General features: G+C 41.4%; 1 protein-coding gene across 6 annotated transcripts in view; it reads right to left on the bottom strand.

The window, feature by feature from the left end:
* LOC130167105 (teneurin-3) overlaps window positions 1–17,294 on the bottom strand; it is a 327,180-nt gene that overhangs the window by 105,472 nt on the left and 204,414 nt on the right. For all 6 annotated transcript variants that reach the window (XM_056373088.1, XM_056373089.1, XM_056373090.1 and 3 more), the window contains 4 exons: window positions 7,482–7,601; window positions 3,210–3,293; window positions 1,828–1,952; window positions 881–1,130 (listed from right to left, as the gene is read on the bottom strand). In XM_056373088.1, the coding sequence (XP_056229063.1) occupies window positions 881–1,130; window positions 1,828–1,952; window positions 3,210–3,293; window positions 7,482–7,601 (579 nt within the window). The remainder of the gene's footprint in view (window positions 1–880; window positions 1,131–1,827; window positions 1,953–3,209; window positions 3,294–7,481; window positions 7,602–17,294) is intronic.

The following is a 17,294-nucleotide window of genomic DNA, read 5'->3' as shown; positions in this document are numbered from 1 at the left end:
GAAATGGTATAGAAATTTAGTGCAACGATAATAGTCACCAAAATGATCACGGTTACCAGTATCATTATGATATTGTTAAAATGTGCTGAAAATGTTCAAAAAGTAATAAAATAAAAACTGAACTCATTTATGTCATAAGGGACCAGCAGCAATACTGGGTTTGCCTGCTGCATGCCCACTCTGTAAACAAGGGAATACCAATGGTTTTTTTTTTTACCCTGCCGTAAAGTCAACAGACACTGTAGACACACCTGTCACCTGTTCAGCACGGTGCTGTTAAACCAGAAACACAGCGGCCACACTGTGACAGTGAGCTGCAGCCCTTTTCATAAAACACCAAATCACCCATCGAAGCGTCTCACATGGAGGCTCAGCGGCTACTGCTCGCTGTGTCTCCTGCATCTGTGTGTGAGCTCTGCGGTCATGTGACATCGCTCCTAACAGAAAGGCAAACTTGTCTGGCAGTGTATAAGGAGTCAATAGTCTTTTTCAGCTTAGTCGCTTTTGAAAAACTCACTTATACCCGTTAAACTTGCAAAAAGGTTTAAGAAGTGGCGCTGCCACCTCCCGCTATGTTTTGACTGACATATAGCAAACCCACATTGCTTGCAATGCATGCGTCTGGGAACCTGTTGCTGGTTGATGTTGTACAGAACCTAACATCAAATTAACAGTTAAATTCAATTCATTCAATTCATGACAATCACCCACGGTTATAGGGATAATCAAAATGTACAAAGTAATACTAACAGTCTGGCATTTCCACCATGATGTAGCGTGAAACTGGCAACCATTTAATCTCTACATACAACTACCCTACCTCACCAGGAATTCCATGACACACAGTCGTGGCTATCACAAATATGCGTCTGTATCTCACCTATGAGGATGGTATTGTAAGAGACTTGTTCTGTGTTGCGTCCGTCGTTGTAAAATGCCAGATGCCAAATTCCTGTGCCCAGATATTGGATGAAGCCAGCCTCGTGCACGTTCACCGAGCGTGCATACCGGGCTCCAGACTCCTCCTCATGTGCAACAGCTGAGCGTGCATGTCCCGCGTCCATGTCACTGAGTGCTCGTTTGTCTTTGGAAATGAGACGACTGCCATCCAGTAGCTCCACAAAGTCATACTGAGAGACAAAAATACACAAAAAGGCAAATATCATTGAAAAATTCAGTATAAGAACATTTAGTACAGAAAGGCAACCCTGAGGAGGACTCCCAGTTGGCGTGCTGTAAAGAGTAACAGGGTGACAGAGTTCTCCACAACTCATTTGGATAAATTCCCAAAATTCAACTGATTTAAACTCAAGGGCTACTGTCAGGAATATACAGTATATACTGTATATACAGTATTTTGCTCAATGATTATGTATACATTCATGTAACTGGCATGAAGGGATGAAAAGTGAAAATATAAAATGAGAGTAGGCTACTGGTTTCTTACAGTCTTTATAATTTTTATAAAGACTGTTTAATTGGATCTTATATAAGAAGAGTCTCTTTCACGTCATTTCATTGTTTATTCAACTGATTTTATTTTCTCTGTGGTTCTTTGGAATGTTTAACCTTGTGCTGCTGTAGCCTTTTCATTCATCTGACAGCATTCAATTCATACAGAGATTGCTGTCATGACTTGACATGGGCGATTACTCTGACACAATATCATGTAAACTGTCATCGGTCTGAAAGGGCCTTAAGGCTAGATAAACTGGATTTGGTAACAGCATCAGTCTATAGAAACTCTGTGTGACTTTGTTTGAGCTGTACAAATAAATAAACATGTGATTCTACATGCACAGCCATGCATGTGATTGTGCAACAAACCTGTGTGTGTGAGGGCGGTAGGCCTTTGCGTCCATACACCCCAACTAGAGCATCCCTCTGCACGGAGATGTTAAACTTCAAGAACTGTGGTTGGTCAATATACAGCTGGGACCTCCAAAACACTCCTGGAATAAAGAACAACAACAAACGAAAAGTGATTTAAATATTCAAACAATCCTTGATTCATGTTCAGAATTTCTCCCTCTACATACTAAACACAAATCAATATGCACACGCAACAACTAATTAAAGAAAGCCATGGATCTTGCATACCCCAACATTCATGCAAGCACAAGTGCCCTGTTGCATTTCTGCCGCCATGTTGACATTAATGATCCAGTTCCCAAGTTTATTCATAAATATGTCCAATGCTTCAACATCAGAATGAATTCTAATGCAAACAGCCAAATATGTAATGTTTAAAAGCACTTAATAATTAAGGCTCAAAGATTATGTAAATAACAATAAAGAACAACAGCTCGCTTAAATACCACACATGACAGCAAGGCTGGTATTGTTTTCACCATTTAGTGGTGTGTGTGTGTGTGTGTGTGTGTGTGTGTGTGTGTGTGTGTGTGTGTGTGTGTGTGTGTGTGTGTGTCATCATGGCAAAATGTGTTCCTGGAGACACCGTTTTTGTCACAACTGTGCAAAATATAGTCATGACACTTTACAGGTGTGTAGATCAAAATCCTCTGATCCATGAGTACTTGGTACACATGTGTGGTAATAACATATAATGACTAATGACTAGTCAGGGATCGGAACATCACCAAGCTGACAGACGTCGCAGCTGCTGTGATCCCCTCACAAGATGGTCTCTAGTTATTAACTAAATACACAGTGCTATATGGTAGCATCTCTTAATGATAACCTCCCTTTATTAATGATAGTAACTTATGGTTACTACAACATGATACTATACTATGTAAACTGCTTGTCATAATACTGTATATAACACACTTTATTTACTATATCAAATATGAACTACTATTGCAAAATAAATTGTTTGTTTTGTTGTAACTCAACATTCAGTTAACACACGCACACAGAATTGTTGTCTGCCCTCACTCATATAAATGTGATGGACAACATAAAAGCAACACCTGTCGGTATAAACAAAAAAAACACGACATGAAGAATATACTTCATCCTGAAGGTAGTATTCACTGCAGGACTGATGTATTAGGCTGCAGGAGTTTTAGCTATGTATTAATACACTGACACCGGAGTGTATCAGTGGTGAGTATGTTTTGTTGGGAGGAGTTTTACACTTGTCAAAATAGTATGCGCATGACAGGCTTATGTGTGTATGTGTGTGTGTGTGTGTGTGTGTGTGTGTTGTGTGTGTGTGTGTGTGTGTGTGTGTGTGTGTAACTGACCTGGTGGGACGTCTTGAATGGCTCGTCTCCCCACATCCACCTCCCCCGTGTCTATGGTGTTGTTCTCTAGAAGAAACATTTTACCTGCAGAGACAGTGATAAATATTTCTTGTTTAAAGAAAAATAAATATTGTCATACAGGATATTATAATCCAGTTTCCACAAGGGATCATTCAAGCTCGATATAATGTAGCCAAACATCAAAATTGTATCTAAATTGAAACCTGAGCCGAACTTTAAAAAAGGTTTTCGAGGTCATTTGGAATGAAAACAAAAACTGCCATTTATGGCACCGTAAATACCATAATCCAGATGATTGCTTATTAAGTCATTTATTATTCTTATTCTCATTATATACCCTGGACAAACAGTCCATGCAGCTCACTGCCTTTACACTTTCAGCCAGTTTCTTCACACTCAGTCATGATACAAGTTTGTAAAGGACTCTGTGTCTGAGTAAAGATGACAGATTGGCTCTTTGTCTAAACACCAGAAACATTTTGGGTTGATGGCAAAGCAATAGACCATAATGCAGTGGTGTGCTGCGAGAAAAATGGACCAGACTAAAACATAACTTTTCATGGCAGTAGTAGTAGCAAATCTCTCTTATATTCAGCATTTGTCCTGTCTCATGATTCTGTATGAAAGTCTCTCTCCTGCATCTTGCTGCTCTTTGTATCTTCACCTTCCTTCACTCCTTCCTGGCTGAAGAAGTATTAGGATTATTATTTGAACTGACAGTAAACATATTGAATATGCAGTATAGAGAATTATTTGAAAATCACTTCTGTGGTAATGTTCAAGATATATACTGTAGACTGACAATGGCACACTCCAGAATCCTGTATTTTCCTGCCTTCCTGTCTCAAACTTGTCAAACTTAATGCAGATCTGGCACTGGTATTATGTCACATGGTTAACTGTCAATATGTGAACTGAATAAATATGTCAGTGAAAGCTTTCCTTGAGAACGGATTTATTAAAAGCTGCTCCACACTAAACCTGAACTTGTCATCACACGGTGATTAGTAAGACAACAGATACTGACTTGGCACGATAAATCACAGTGTCATTTGCTTAATGCTTAGGAAGAATGAGTATGTGCATGTGTATAATAATGGTGCAATATCAACGGTGGAAACTGAGTCAAGCACTCTTGTTTGCAGTTAGCTGTAGTTAGTCACTCATTTAAGATCCGAGGATTAAAAACGCTGCTCCCCTCTCTGTGTGACAACCCCCAGCCTTTGTCAATGGGACACAGCCACACCCACGAAAATGACAGAAATGATAGATGCAACAGCTGGTGGTTAATCTAGCTTCCAGACAGTAGCATACTGCAGCCACAATAGGGAAGTAAAATACAAGATGAAGGCAAACAGGTAATATCAGATCATTTATGGGACAGAAAGCTGTTGAGATGTAAGGACAGATATCACTTCCACTTCAGTATTGTTATAATTGATGTCTATTTTTAACTTAAACTGGTCAAGCACTGCTTACCTTGCTTGTCATGACTGATATAAACTATAAACTGTATTCACCTGGTTTTAATATGGCTAACTTGGATATCAGTGGTCACATCAGCTGGTGTAGTTCTCCAAATGTTGTCATAGATAGATAGATAGATAGATAGATAGATAGATAGATAGATAGATAGATAGATATTTTATCTATCCCCGAGGGGAAATTCATGTCTTCATAGTCATGCAGTATGTCTTATGAAAGGGTTACTAACCCATGGGTTTGCATGGGATTCATTCACTCACTCCAGATTAAACACTTACTTAGGCTACTAAAACATAATAGCACAATATTTACTCTAGTCTGGTAAGTAAACAGCTGTTAATGCTAATGTTAGCTATGTAGCAATAGCAAAACGTACAAATGTACAAATGCCTTTAAGAGCATGGTAAATTTAAAAACGTCAGCTGTAAATTAAATTATTGCACACTTTAGTTTGAAATGGCTAAAATTGCTATTTTTCCCCTTCGACACTCAATATCCCATAATGACAACCTGAAAACATGGTTTCAAAAATTTCAGCAAATTTGTATAAAATCAAAAACAGAAATCTCTTGTTGACGTAAGTATTTAGACCCCTTGCTTATCAATGAGCTGCGTCCAAGGGACTCTCTGTAGACCTCCACAATAAAACTGTGGTGAGGAGTAGATCGGCGAGGTTATAAAACCATTTCCAAGCTTTGAGTGATCCCAGGAGCACAGTGGCGTTCCCATCCACTCTGACAGAGGATCTGCCAGGAAGAATGGGATAAAGTCCCCAAATCCAGGTGTGCAAAGCTTGTAGAGACTCACCCACCAAGACTCAAAGCCTTTGCAGAGGCCCCTCGCTGTCATTGACTCAGATGTGTGTGCGCGCGCGCGTGTGTGTGTGTGTGTGTGTGTGTGTGTGTGTGTGTGTGTGTGTGTGTGTGTGTGAGTGAATGTGCGTGTAATATTTATTGCAGTCCAGATGTTACGCTCATTCGTTACACTTGAATGACTTGCAACATATGACACAAGGCTTCAGCTTGAAGACAAACATCCATCTTAATTTCCAACACAACACATTCGCACTACTGGTCTCTCTCTCTCACACACACACACGCGCACGCGCACACACACACACACACACACACACACACACACACACACACACACACACTGTCAAAGGTAATTTTAGGGGACATTACATATACTTGCATTCATTTCCTGGAGACTTACCCTGACCCTGCCCCCTTAACCACTGACCCTGAGACACTCTATTACTCTATTTAAGTGTCCACCTGAAGTAATGTGTGTATATTTACAGTATTAAAAGCAGATGAGAGGTGTGGTATGGGGGTATACTGAGTCCAGATGTCAGCCACTGTGCTGGAGAGAAGGTCACACACTGCTTTTTCCATACGTTTGCACAGCACGGAGTTCAGGGCAACTGGCGTGAAGTCGTTCAGGTCTTTAGTGTGTGTGTTTTTCGGAATAGGAATTATGGTTGGATTTTTCCATGGGCTAGTAACACAGCTGGAGTCAAGAAGGGGGAGCATTTTTGGATGAAGACTCCACCTACTCTCTGAGAACCCTGCCTCTGAGTTCGCTGGCAGCCATGAGTTTTATGGGGGTTGATGTTTATGGGGGATGGAGGTCACCACCAGCCGCTCCTTTATGGAAAGTGTTTGGTGGAGAGAGCTGGCACAAGGGGCTCTGCAAAGGAGATGGGGGCTGGATCATGGCTTCCTTCTTTTCAAAGGTGTCACTATAAAATTGTAAAATGTTAAATCCATCCAAAGGAATGTCTGTCACCTCACAGGATAGCCACATAAAGGGCTTGTTACGGGTTGTCCGTCAAATCTAGTGAGTGCAGAAAGTTCCATAGTGATCAAACGTTTGACAGGGTGACTGCAGGTAAAGGTAGACCGCTCCTCAATCTGTTCTGGATCACTCCACTGGATCTTCTTTTCCTTCTTTATTCACTTACGAGGAATCGGATGTAAGATAAGTAACGTGTGATACTGGCAACTCATCCAGGTGGAAGTGGCTTAACTCCAACAGTGGACAGGAGAGTGTGCTGTCACACAGTGCTGTTGCTCCTGCATAATGACCACATGCGGGACATAAAAGACCTGAGGCATGTGAGATACACCATTGTTAACACTAACACTCTGACGATGAAGAAAAGAAAAACAGCTGAGAGAGGACGAATTAAGAGGCACATTGATCTTGATTGATGGGTGAGTGTGTGTGTGTGTGTGTGTGTGAGTGAGGGAGGAGAGAGACAAAAAGGGACATTTAAAACTTGGCACTCGTGAACTGTGCAGTCATCAAGTTATTTAGTTATTTCTTATTATCAGAAATTAATTTTACAAATACATTTCATAATGAGCTGTTACCCACAAATGACAGACCTTCTTTTCCTTTTTCAGAAGAGTCTGGAAAATAATTTTTTTTTTACAAGATTCCAACTAACCCCACTGGACGCACCACTGTTGGTAAAGACTTGGACTTCAAATTAATATTATATAAGTCCCTGTCATCATTCCTCAGTCAGAGAGTGAAAATGGCTGAAGTGTTTTCGTGGCATTATTAGTCTTGAACTGAGAAAAGACCAACAGAAGTTCGCATTTCAGGAAAACAAAGCAAGTCCTTGTCTGTCAGACACTGCCTGACCTTTGCTGCACTGCTGAGCCTGGCAGATGGTCACATCAGCTCCACTCTGCATCAGGAACATCCTGGTCAAAGTGGAGAAACTTTAAACGGAACAAACATGTAGGAACTCACCGTTGTCTGTTGACACCATGAAGGTGTTGGGAGTCGTATCTCTTCCTCCTCCTCCGTTTTCAAATGCTCCATATCCCTCACTCTCCTGAAGCTGCCAGTTTAGACCAAACAGGTGCATAGCTGGAGAAAGGAGGAGGGGAGCAGGGAGGTTAACACAGTGTGCAAGGAGATAGGAAGGAAGAGAAGATTAATAAAATGATGGGAAAGGAAGGACAGTGAAGAGAAAGATTATGATAAATAAAAAGACAAAAAAATGGTGGTGCACAACAACAAAAGTAACAGAAGACGGAAACAGGAAAAGAAAAGCAGAAAAAAGAAGGTAGAAAGGAAGAACAATTAGACAGGAAATGATGGAGGGATGAAGGGGAAAGATCAGGTGTTAAAAGAGAAAAAACAGAAACAAAACAAGGATAAAATTGTGTGTGTGTCAAACAGGCGGATGAAGTGTGAGCATGAGTCTTGGTTGCATGTACACTTGTGGCTGTGTGAAGCATACTGAGCACTAGCAGCATGTTTCTGGAAACATGAATCTACACTGCTCTCAGGCTAGATACGCAAATTAAGTGTGCAACTGTGCACACACACACACAGAGAGAGAGAGAGAGAGCGAGAGAGAGAGAGAGAGAGAGAGAGAGAGAGAGAGAGAGAGAGAGAGAGAGAGAGAGAGAGAGAGAGAGAGAGAGACACAGACACACACTGGTACCCAGGGATAGATGGAGTGGAGTGTGTTAGCATCAAAGGAAGCCTCCTGCAGCTAATCTGACATAATGCAATACAACACTCACCTCTACCCCCTATGTGTTTTCCCTTCCTCTCTATATGTCCGTGTGTGCGTGCATGCCATTGAGCTTGTAAATCATCTGCTCACTTGCTGTCTCCTTCCTTCTCCTTGCATCTCAATTGAGAAACCAGATTATTTTCTGAGGCCAAAAACAGTCAAATTTGTGTAAAACAGAAAGATCCACACCCATGAAGCCCATCTCCATTCACCATCACACCTCCCTCCTTTAATCTTTCATTCACCCTACAGTATATTCTACATAGCATCTGCTGAATTATGCCGACTGTCTGATGACGAACTGCAGAGCTGATGTGGCATTTTACAAAATGAAGCAGCAGTGGAGGGATTTGGTTTTGTGCTTTGCCTTTGTCAGTCGAACAGAATTACACACAGCAATTTAATACAGTGGGCTGTTGTCTCTGTTAGCACTTATGTATTGGTAGTGCACAGCCAACAAGGAGCAGAATTACAGAATTTTACTGCACCATGTGATCAGACCTGTCAGCTCTTGGATCCTCTCATCTATCTGACATATATACAGACCTGAGACCTTAAGGAACAGAGTGGGACCTTACCTGGAACCTGTAAGACTGCATTTACTGAAATTTGGACCTGGCCATCGTGGGTCCTGGGTCTCAGTTAGGAACCAAATGGACCCATGGTGACCTGTAGTCTAAAGCCCTGCTAACAAACTTTGTCGCTGCAGTGTTCACAACACTGAGCTATGTAGGTAGGTAGGTAGCCATTATTTGCATGATAGAAAATGTGAGCTTCAATGTTCATGTTTATGTTGATGAATGCGGTAAGTACATTTTATGGCAATCAGTCCATTAAATTTAGATATGACACAGTTTAGAATACATTTCTCTCCTAATATGTGTAATAACAATCCTTATATTCCTTACATGGTTGAGCATATTATTTGGTAATCAGCCGGATCTTCTTTTTGTAACTTCAGCATCAAAAACCTGCAGTGTGTAGTGTTCAGCTTTTTCTCAATATCTGATCAATTTCGACTGAGAAATCGTGAAAAATGTTTTTGTCATGTTGTACAAAAACAGTGTGTCTAAAATTGATTCAAACGAATTTCATTTGCTTTGTTCTTTTTTATTAGCTCACATCCTGATGCGACTTACAGTAAAATTAAACGACACTGAGCAGCTAATGATTTACCAATCACATTTTTACAAAGCTGACTTGGGACTGTTACATGAACACACAGTTCACAGTTTATGCACTGGGACGCAGGGGGCAGATTCCATTCTGCTCTGGGCCCCAGAGGAGCAGATCAACCAAACACAATGCAGCTCACAGACTGTGACATAATAACAGTGCATTTCACAGAGCAGAGAAATTGAGAACTGCTCTGTAAAAGAGGCAGGTCATCCACACACAGTTTAGTGTGTTTTCAATGATTCAGAAGGCCAGCACCAACATGAGCGACAGAGATAAGAGCCATAGCTGTTGTACCAATATTCAATGTCCTTACATCAAATCACTTTCACTGCAGTCAGAACAAACCAAAGGATCAATATGTTTCTCTAATAAGTTTGGGAGCTTCTTAAAAGCAGACACTAAAATAAAACAAACAAATCCCCAATTATTTTACATCTGAGAGAAGTTAGATTTTTGAATACGTGTGGAGCCCCGTGTCCCATGATAGTACATGACATACTGACGCTATAACAATCAAAAGTAGTAACCTGTTGTGTTGGTGGGTTTGTGTGGGAGCGCAGGAGTCTGGACTGGATTCCTCACGCGGCAGTTATTATAGAGAGAGTTGTGTCAAGGACCAATTAGTGAGCCCCCCTCCCCCAAACCTCAACCCCCACCCCACCACCACTACCACCACACACATACACACCGCTCAGCCTCATTAAATTAGAGCCGTGCTGTGCTAGCCCGTTACCCACCATCCCTCCTGGTGAGAACAGGAGCAAAGGGTCACGGGAGAGTGCCGGCTAATCATCGTCAGGGGCCTGCGCGCGCATGCGTGTGTGTGTGTGTGTGTGTGTTTGGCATGCATGTGTGCGTGTGTGTGTGTGTGTATGTGTATGTGTGTGTGTGTGTGTGTGCGTGTGTGTGCGTGCGCACATGCGTGCATGTGTGTGCGTGTGTGTGTGTATATATATATATGTGTGTGTGTGTGTATGTATGTGTAAATGTGTCCGTGTAATAAGTAAGAGGATTAATGGGCATGGTAACAGTCATACAAGACTGGTTTTCCCTAACGGCCCCTTTTTGAGAAATCTGGGAAGTAACATCACCTTTCAGAGAAATTTGGTTAAGGATTTCAAGAAGGTAAAAATAAAGCCAAGAGTTAGGTTGAAAACTTTAAACACATACAGTAGACTTTTGTTTCATGGGAGCATCAACTTTACATCCACACAACATGGTGCTGAGGTGGACAGTTGGTGTAAATTGTATCAAATCACCTGCTGTTGGTATCCATCCCCCGATGTTTGTCATACCTTATAAATATGAACTGGTGTGTGGAGCTGTGATGAGAAGTCAGTGCTGGAAAAAAATCCCTGCTGCAGGAGAACTGCTCGGATCGATGAAAGACAAACTATCCTTCTGTGTTCAACTGGAAGAGGAATCAACAATCTAGGGTGCACTGTCAGCCTTTACTATGTCTGCTCAGTAGAGTGAACTGATCCCTGTTTAGTCTTGATAATCTGACACACACAAAGACGGACTACAGTGGCTGGACTCCTGGAGTCTTTTCTTTAAGTGTAAAAGTAAAGGCAACAGAGCAGAAAAACTGATTTTATACTGATGATACTATTTATACTATTTATACTAAGAACATGATGTGTTTTATGTCCAACTATGCCACCTTGTGGATGTACAGATAGCTAGTCAGAAGCCTGAGTAGGCTGTTCCGGCTGAACCGGCGGCTTCAATTTTTCACAACACTGCCACCTATGGAAGTGGACAAAAGGACTATATTTCAGTAAGAACATGGACGACAAGCAAAGTGTGAGTATGACAGCTCTTATTAATATATTAAGAGTAGTGAGCTGATTTAGCCGATTACTTTATTATTTTTAGCTATCTGCCATATCAATAATAATAAAATTATATAGAATTATTAATAACACACAACCGTGGTCCTAAAACTGCAGCCTCCTGTAGGCTACTACAGGAACACAAGATTGCCCGATCTTATATTAGCAACATTAAACTACTAAATTATAGCAGCAGGAAAAATAGTGTTAAAACTTTTTATTTCTCTCTTTTTTATTTCTCTCTCTCTAAATAAATATATATATGAAAGGAAAAGAGGGGGAAGGATGAAAGAGCAGAGGATAAGTGAAGCTAAACTAAGCTAAAAAAATTCATTGCCACAGCCACCATCATAGGAAACACTGCTGTTCTCCCACCCTTCAACACAGAAACTGACCCCGGCTCTGATGGACCTTGTGCAAAGGTTTGAACACTGCAATGAATATGCAGGCTAAAAGTGTTACTGTTGCACCTGCTAGGTCAGCTAGCGCATGATATTTAAGACAAATAAGGAGCAACAGAAGATATATATGCAGACATAAAGCAGGAGTTATCTGGGTATTTCTCATTCAGTATGAAATTTATCTTCAGAAAAGTCGAGCACGAAGTGGAAGTAAATCTGGACAGCAACCACATCAGGCTAAGGATATTAGCTAAGAACTGTGAGTTTGCTAATGATGAGGCAGAGATCAAAACTCAAACAATACAAAGCTGCACATCATCCAGGCTGCAAAGAACAGCACCGGGGGAGCAAGAGATGACCCTAGATCTGCTTCTAGACCATGACCCAGCTGACGTTCAGAAAAAGGGCGCCCTGTTAGATGTCCAGCTAGAAATAAATATTGCAAAGGATGGGTAAATTAAACCATTCAATGTCACTAAAACAAAAAAGCCGTAAGACAAAGTCAACCAACACACAAAGAAAGTCTATCACATGAGAAAGACTGCACCTGGTGGAGAACGCAATTCTTCCAGCAGTGACGGTGCATATGCTTTTTTGCGATTTCAGAGCTGCCACAGATCCACACTGAGCTGAATGGCATTCATGTGCTAGTTTGTCTATGTCTACATCATGGGATGGGAACATTGAAAAACTTCCAGGTGGAGCTGCAACCTCACATATTCACCACATCAACATATGCAATTCCACATTCGGCGGAAGGTCAAGGATGAACTTCAGAAACTCCACACTGTCACACCTCCCAGACCCTGACAAAGGAAGAATTTGTGCTGACAAGTGCTAAGCTAACACAACCATAGGGATAGAGCAGAACATCACTCGGGGTACGGTTAGCGGATGACATGATACATCAGCTAAATGCAGCTACAGTGGCTTGTAAACTGGATCTCAGAGCTGGATACCATCTAGACAGCTGATACATTCACCGTGCTCACCACTCACATTGGACTGAGGTCCTACAAACAACTGAGTTTTGACATATAATCTGCTCCTGAGGTATTTCAAAATGCCATATGTCAACCTTTCTCAATCTCTCTCTCAGGTGTGAAAAATCTCAGTGATGACATCGCAGCATGATGACAGCCTCCGATCACTGTTCCAGAGACTTAAAGAAAGTGCTCACACTCAACTGTGAACAATCAGTTCAACAAAGTTTAACTTGGTTGGCTTTACCTAGTTTGTACAAGGTGTCTCAGCTGATCCCAAGAAAGTCGATGGAGTTCAGCATGATACACACCCCCAGACTCAAGGTGAAATCAAGAGTATGCTGAGTACGGCCAACCATTGCCCCCCGCTTCATCAAAGACTTCTCTTCCACTTCAGAACCAGCCAGCTCACCAGAAAAGACACACCCTGGGTTTGGGGCCCAGAACTGCATTATAAAGACTGAAAGACAGTTTGACCAGTGACACCACAATGTCATACTACAGCCCGGGCAGAGAGAGAGAACTCATTGTTGACGCAAGCCCTGTTGGATTGAGTGAAATCTTCTATTGAAAGGATGAAAAGGATGTGAAGTACTGCACATAATAGCATATGGGTCAATCTCTCAGTGATGAGGAGAGAGAAGAGGAGCTACTCTCACACAGCTGTGAGCACTTCCACCTTTACATCTTTGGTCATCCTTTCACAAAGCACTGAAAATAATATGAAACAATCCCAGGTCAAAACCACATGCCAGGATCAAGAGACGGGGACTCAGGCTTCAGCTTCAAAGTGAAGAACATAACAGGAGCTGACAGTCGAGCAGATCACACGTCTCATCACTCCATTCCATCGCAGACAGACGACAGAGGGGGGGGTACGTCAGCTTCAAGCTATGACACTCACTAAGGTCGGAGAAAAGACGCCTATCTTTCAAGAGCTCACATCAGAGACTAAACACAACATACTAACAACATACTAAAGCTAGGGAGGCTGAAGCATCAGAATGTAGCTGTCTCGGGTGTCAAGCTAACACGTCACACACGTTGAGTCGCTGAAAATGTCAGCCTTGCCCGATCTTCCCTGGCACAGTGCAAAACCTCTATGGACCACTTCCCGCTGAACAGTACTTGCAGTTACCGGTTTCATGCTAAATCTACAGTTAGTCTTACCGTTTAGATTTTAATTATCACCATAACCGTAGTTGATTACCGTGGTTAGTTACTGTGGTTAATTTTAATCACGTTAGGTTTTGTAAGGCATCAGCCAGCTACAGCATCCCAGATGCATGAGCAGCAAAGCAACGTGGGTTCCTTATGTTTCAACATGGAGAAGGCAGTGACAGCGCTGCTCTGGAGATTTTTCAGCTTCTAAAACCTTTTTACATCAAGGTTAGCAGGTATAAAAAGGGTTTCTCAAACGTGGGTAAACCAGCTACAACAGGCGATTGACTCCTTCATCACATGCACTTACAGAGCACACACGCAGACTTTGACTCAGTTTTCTAACAGGAAGTAACTTGCCTATTCCGAACACAACCAAGAGATAGAAGAGAAGGAGGGAGACCCATCTCTGATGAGATTAGGGCAACACTTACTGATCGTGTCTTCAACCACAGGTTAAATATGACAGAGGCTGGACTGAGACTCCAACCAAACGTGAGTCAGTTTCCAGCAGCATCCATAATTCAAACCTTCATAAATGAGAACAGGTATGAACAGGTATATGTAATGGCTATTTAAGCATAACTATTAAATACGTATTACTGCATCGTGTTACATAAACATTTGTAGGTCTTACTGTAGCCGCACACTTACTGCACTGCATTATGGGAATGGATGGTTACCATACTGTACAATACAACCAACTGCAGTGCCCTACAGTGCACACACTGTGTGTTACTGTAATCTTCTACAGAGTGGAAAGGCAGAGACATCATGGAGGACGAGCTCCCGTGTTTACAGAGTAACAGGTTTTGTTTTCTTGTACAACACTGAACTACAGTTACAACAGTCATGTTTTGGATAACTAAATACATTCAGTTTCAACATTGTATTGCTGTTTACTGTACTGTGTACATTTCAACCCCTCTCAGCAAAACACTGTACTGTACTGTCACTTATAATTGTATGGAAATGTGTATACAAGTCTATTTAATAGGGATATCCAAAAAAATGATGCATTTTCAATGCAGCGTTTCAGTTTGCAACAGATATGTGGCACTTTGCGTGTGCAGTTTTTGGATTTGTGCGTAGATCTTTGAAAAAATGAGACCTAGTGTAGGAAATGTGTGAGCAGTTGTAAGAAATCGTAATAAACCATTGTCGCTGTTCAACATGTCGCTGTTCGCCTGGTGTATACATACAGGACACAAACATCACACCTTGAGAAATTACAAATACATTACAGTTGCTATCTAGCACAGAGAGGTATTCCACTTCTACTGTGATGTCAAGAATCACTTCCATAAATTTCCATTGTTTTAATTAAATGATCTATAAATGTTATTCTGAGCCACATCAATATCCTCCTAGGACCTGGCGTCCACATATGTGGACCTCACATTTTGGGTTCTCTAGACCACAATACTAACTTTTTCTCAACAAGGGCCTGGTGACCACATATGAGGATATTATACTGCCACTCAGTAATCGAAATTTAAAACTAATCATTTTTCTCAGGTCCCAATCAGCCTAAATAGCAAAGAGAAATTAAAAATGCACGCCATGCAAGAGTTCGGGTCTTAGGAGGATATTAAACCGATATCTAGCTACAGCTATCTAGCTATGTTTTGGACATTAATAATGAACAGCAGGAGCTCTATGTGGCAGTGGCGCTCTGCATTTCTGACACTGTGTCCTTGTTACTTTACAAACGACTGACATTAAAATCAACCTCCTCTAATGATTACAAATGTTGCTGTAGCTCCCAAGGTGATACTATACCCATGCTGCTATAATTTAGGCTGATATGCAAATGTTGTAAAATGGAGTACAAACTATTTCCTGGAATGATTTAAAGTAATCAGTGTATCTTCATTCTTCAACTGACTGTGACTCACACTGGTGGGAATTGTTAGATGAACTGGTTTTAGAAAAGGTGTAGGTGAAGAAAAATGAATCTTTTTGTGAAAAATACTGAACAAAAAAAGATGCGAATGACTGAATTTTGCAGAATCGTTAAAAATAAGCTCACCCCGCTAGGAGTCACAAAGACACTTGCATCGTAATGGTTTAATGATTAGGGCCGCTGAGTGTTCGTTCGATCCATAGCCTTGTTTCACGGGGTGCAGCCTGGCTTAATTAGTCACACAGGAATGTTTTATGTATGCATATCTCTTTGTTATTACAGTCCTGCCTGTTAGCAGATAAACTTAGTCACCACAATAGAACAACAACTCTGGATTATCCCTTTACATTTGCATACGTTCTGCTACAGGTGCAGTGCATGCAGCAGCAGCAGCAGCAGCAATTCCCCACTTGATTGAGAATGGGCTCAGAGAGTGATCTGACAGATTTCGGAGAAGGAATGGTGGTGGGAGCCAAGAAGAAAGGTCTCAGCATCAGCAAGCTATGAAACTGTTGGACATTTGCAAGAATGTAAAACTTCACTCTTCAAAATCTTTAAGAAATGCACTTGACCCACAGTCATTTTTCCAACAATCAGATCAGACAGGATTTGGTAACATACATTTGTCATTTGAGCAAGATATTATATTTGTCTTGGTCTACACTGTAATGCATTTTTCATTATGCATCACTTTTGCACAACAAAAATAAGGACAGGCATCAGTGTGCTTAGCTGATGAGGTTTCCTGCATGACTGTTCCATCTGAAGCAGTTGTGTGTCCAAAAAACATTTTGAAACCCATATATTATTTGGGTTTCTCCACAAACATGTAGTTTTGTATCAATGTAGCCCCCACCTCAGACTCCGACTCGTGTCAACATGTAGTGTATCAGTTAGTCTTGCAACTCTTTCTCTTTCATGTTCTACACAGTAATAAAGATCGACTATGGTACATTCTTGTAAGAGCAGAAAAGAAAAGAAAAGCTTTTCTCTGATATCAAAGAATATACATCTTCGGACATGAGGTCAAGTCAGGAGGAAATACACACACATGCACACAAGGGTACAAAGGCACACACAGTATGATTGACACATACATATATCCTAGAAAAACACACACAAGAGCAGGCAGGGATCGTATGTTGTCTGGTATGTCATTATGTGAGTTTGTCAAGGCCAAAGGTACTGTGTGTGTGTGTGTGTGTGTGTGTGCGCGCGTGTGTGTATGTGTGTATGTGCCTGTGCCAATCAAAACATGTGTGCATAGGCACCCTTGTGTATATGTTTCTCTGTGTGTGTGTGTGTGTGTGTGTGTGTGCATGCACATGTGTGTGGTCTGTATAGGTCCCTGTGTGCTCTATGCATCTGTGCCTGTGCCTGTGTTGTGTGAGACAGATTCTCGATGTGTGTGTGTGTGTGTGTGTGTGTGTGTGTGTGTGTGAGTATATGTAGTATGTCAATCATAAAACCCCAGGCAACAGATGCTCACACACACACACACAGACACACACACACACACACACACACACACAAACACACACACACACAAACACACACACACACACACACA

This window comes from Seriola aureovittata, chromosome 3, assembly GCF_021018895.1.
Source record: "Seriola aureovittata isolate HTS-2021-v1 ecotype China chromosome 3, ASM2101889v1, whole genome shotgun sequence".
In the NCBI taxonomy this organism is placed as follows: Eukaryota; Metazoa; Chordata; class Actinopteri; order Carangiformes; family Carangidae; genus Seriola; species Seriola aureovittata.
This window is presented reverse-complemented; position numbering and strand designations above follow the sequence as displayed.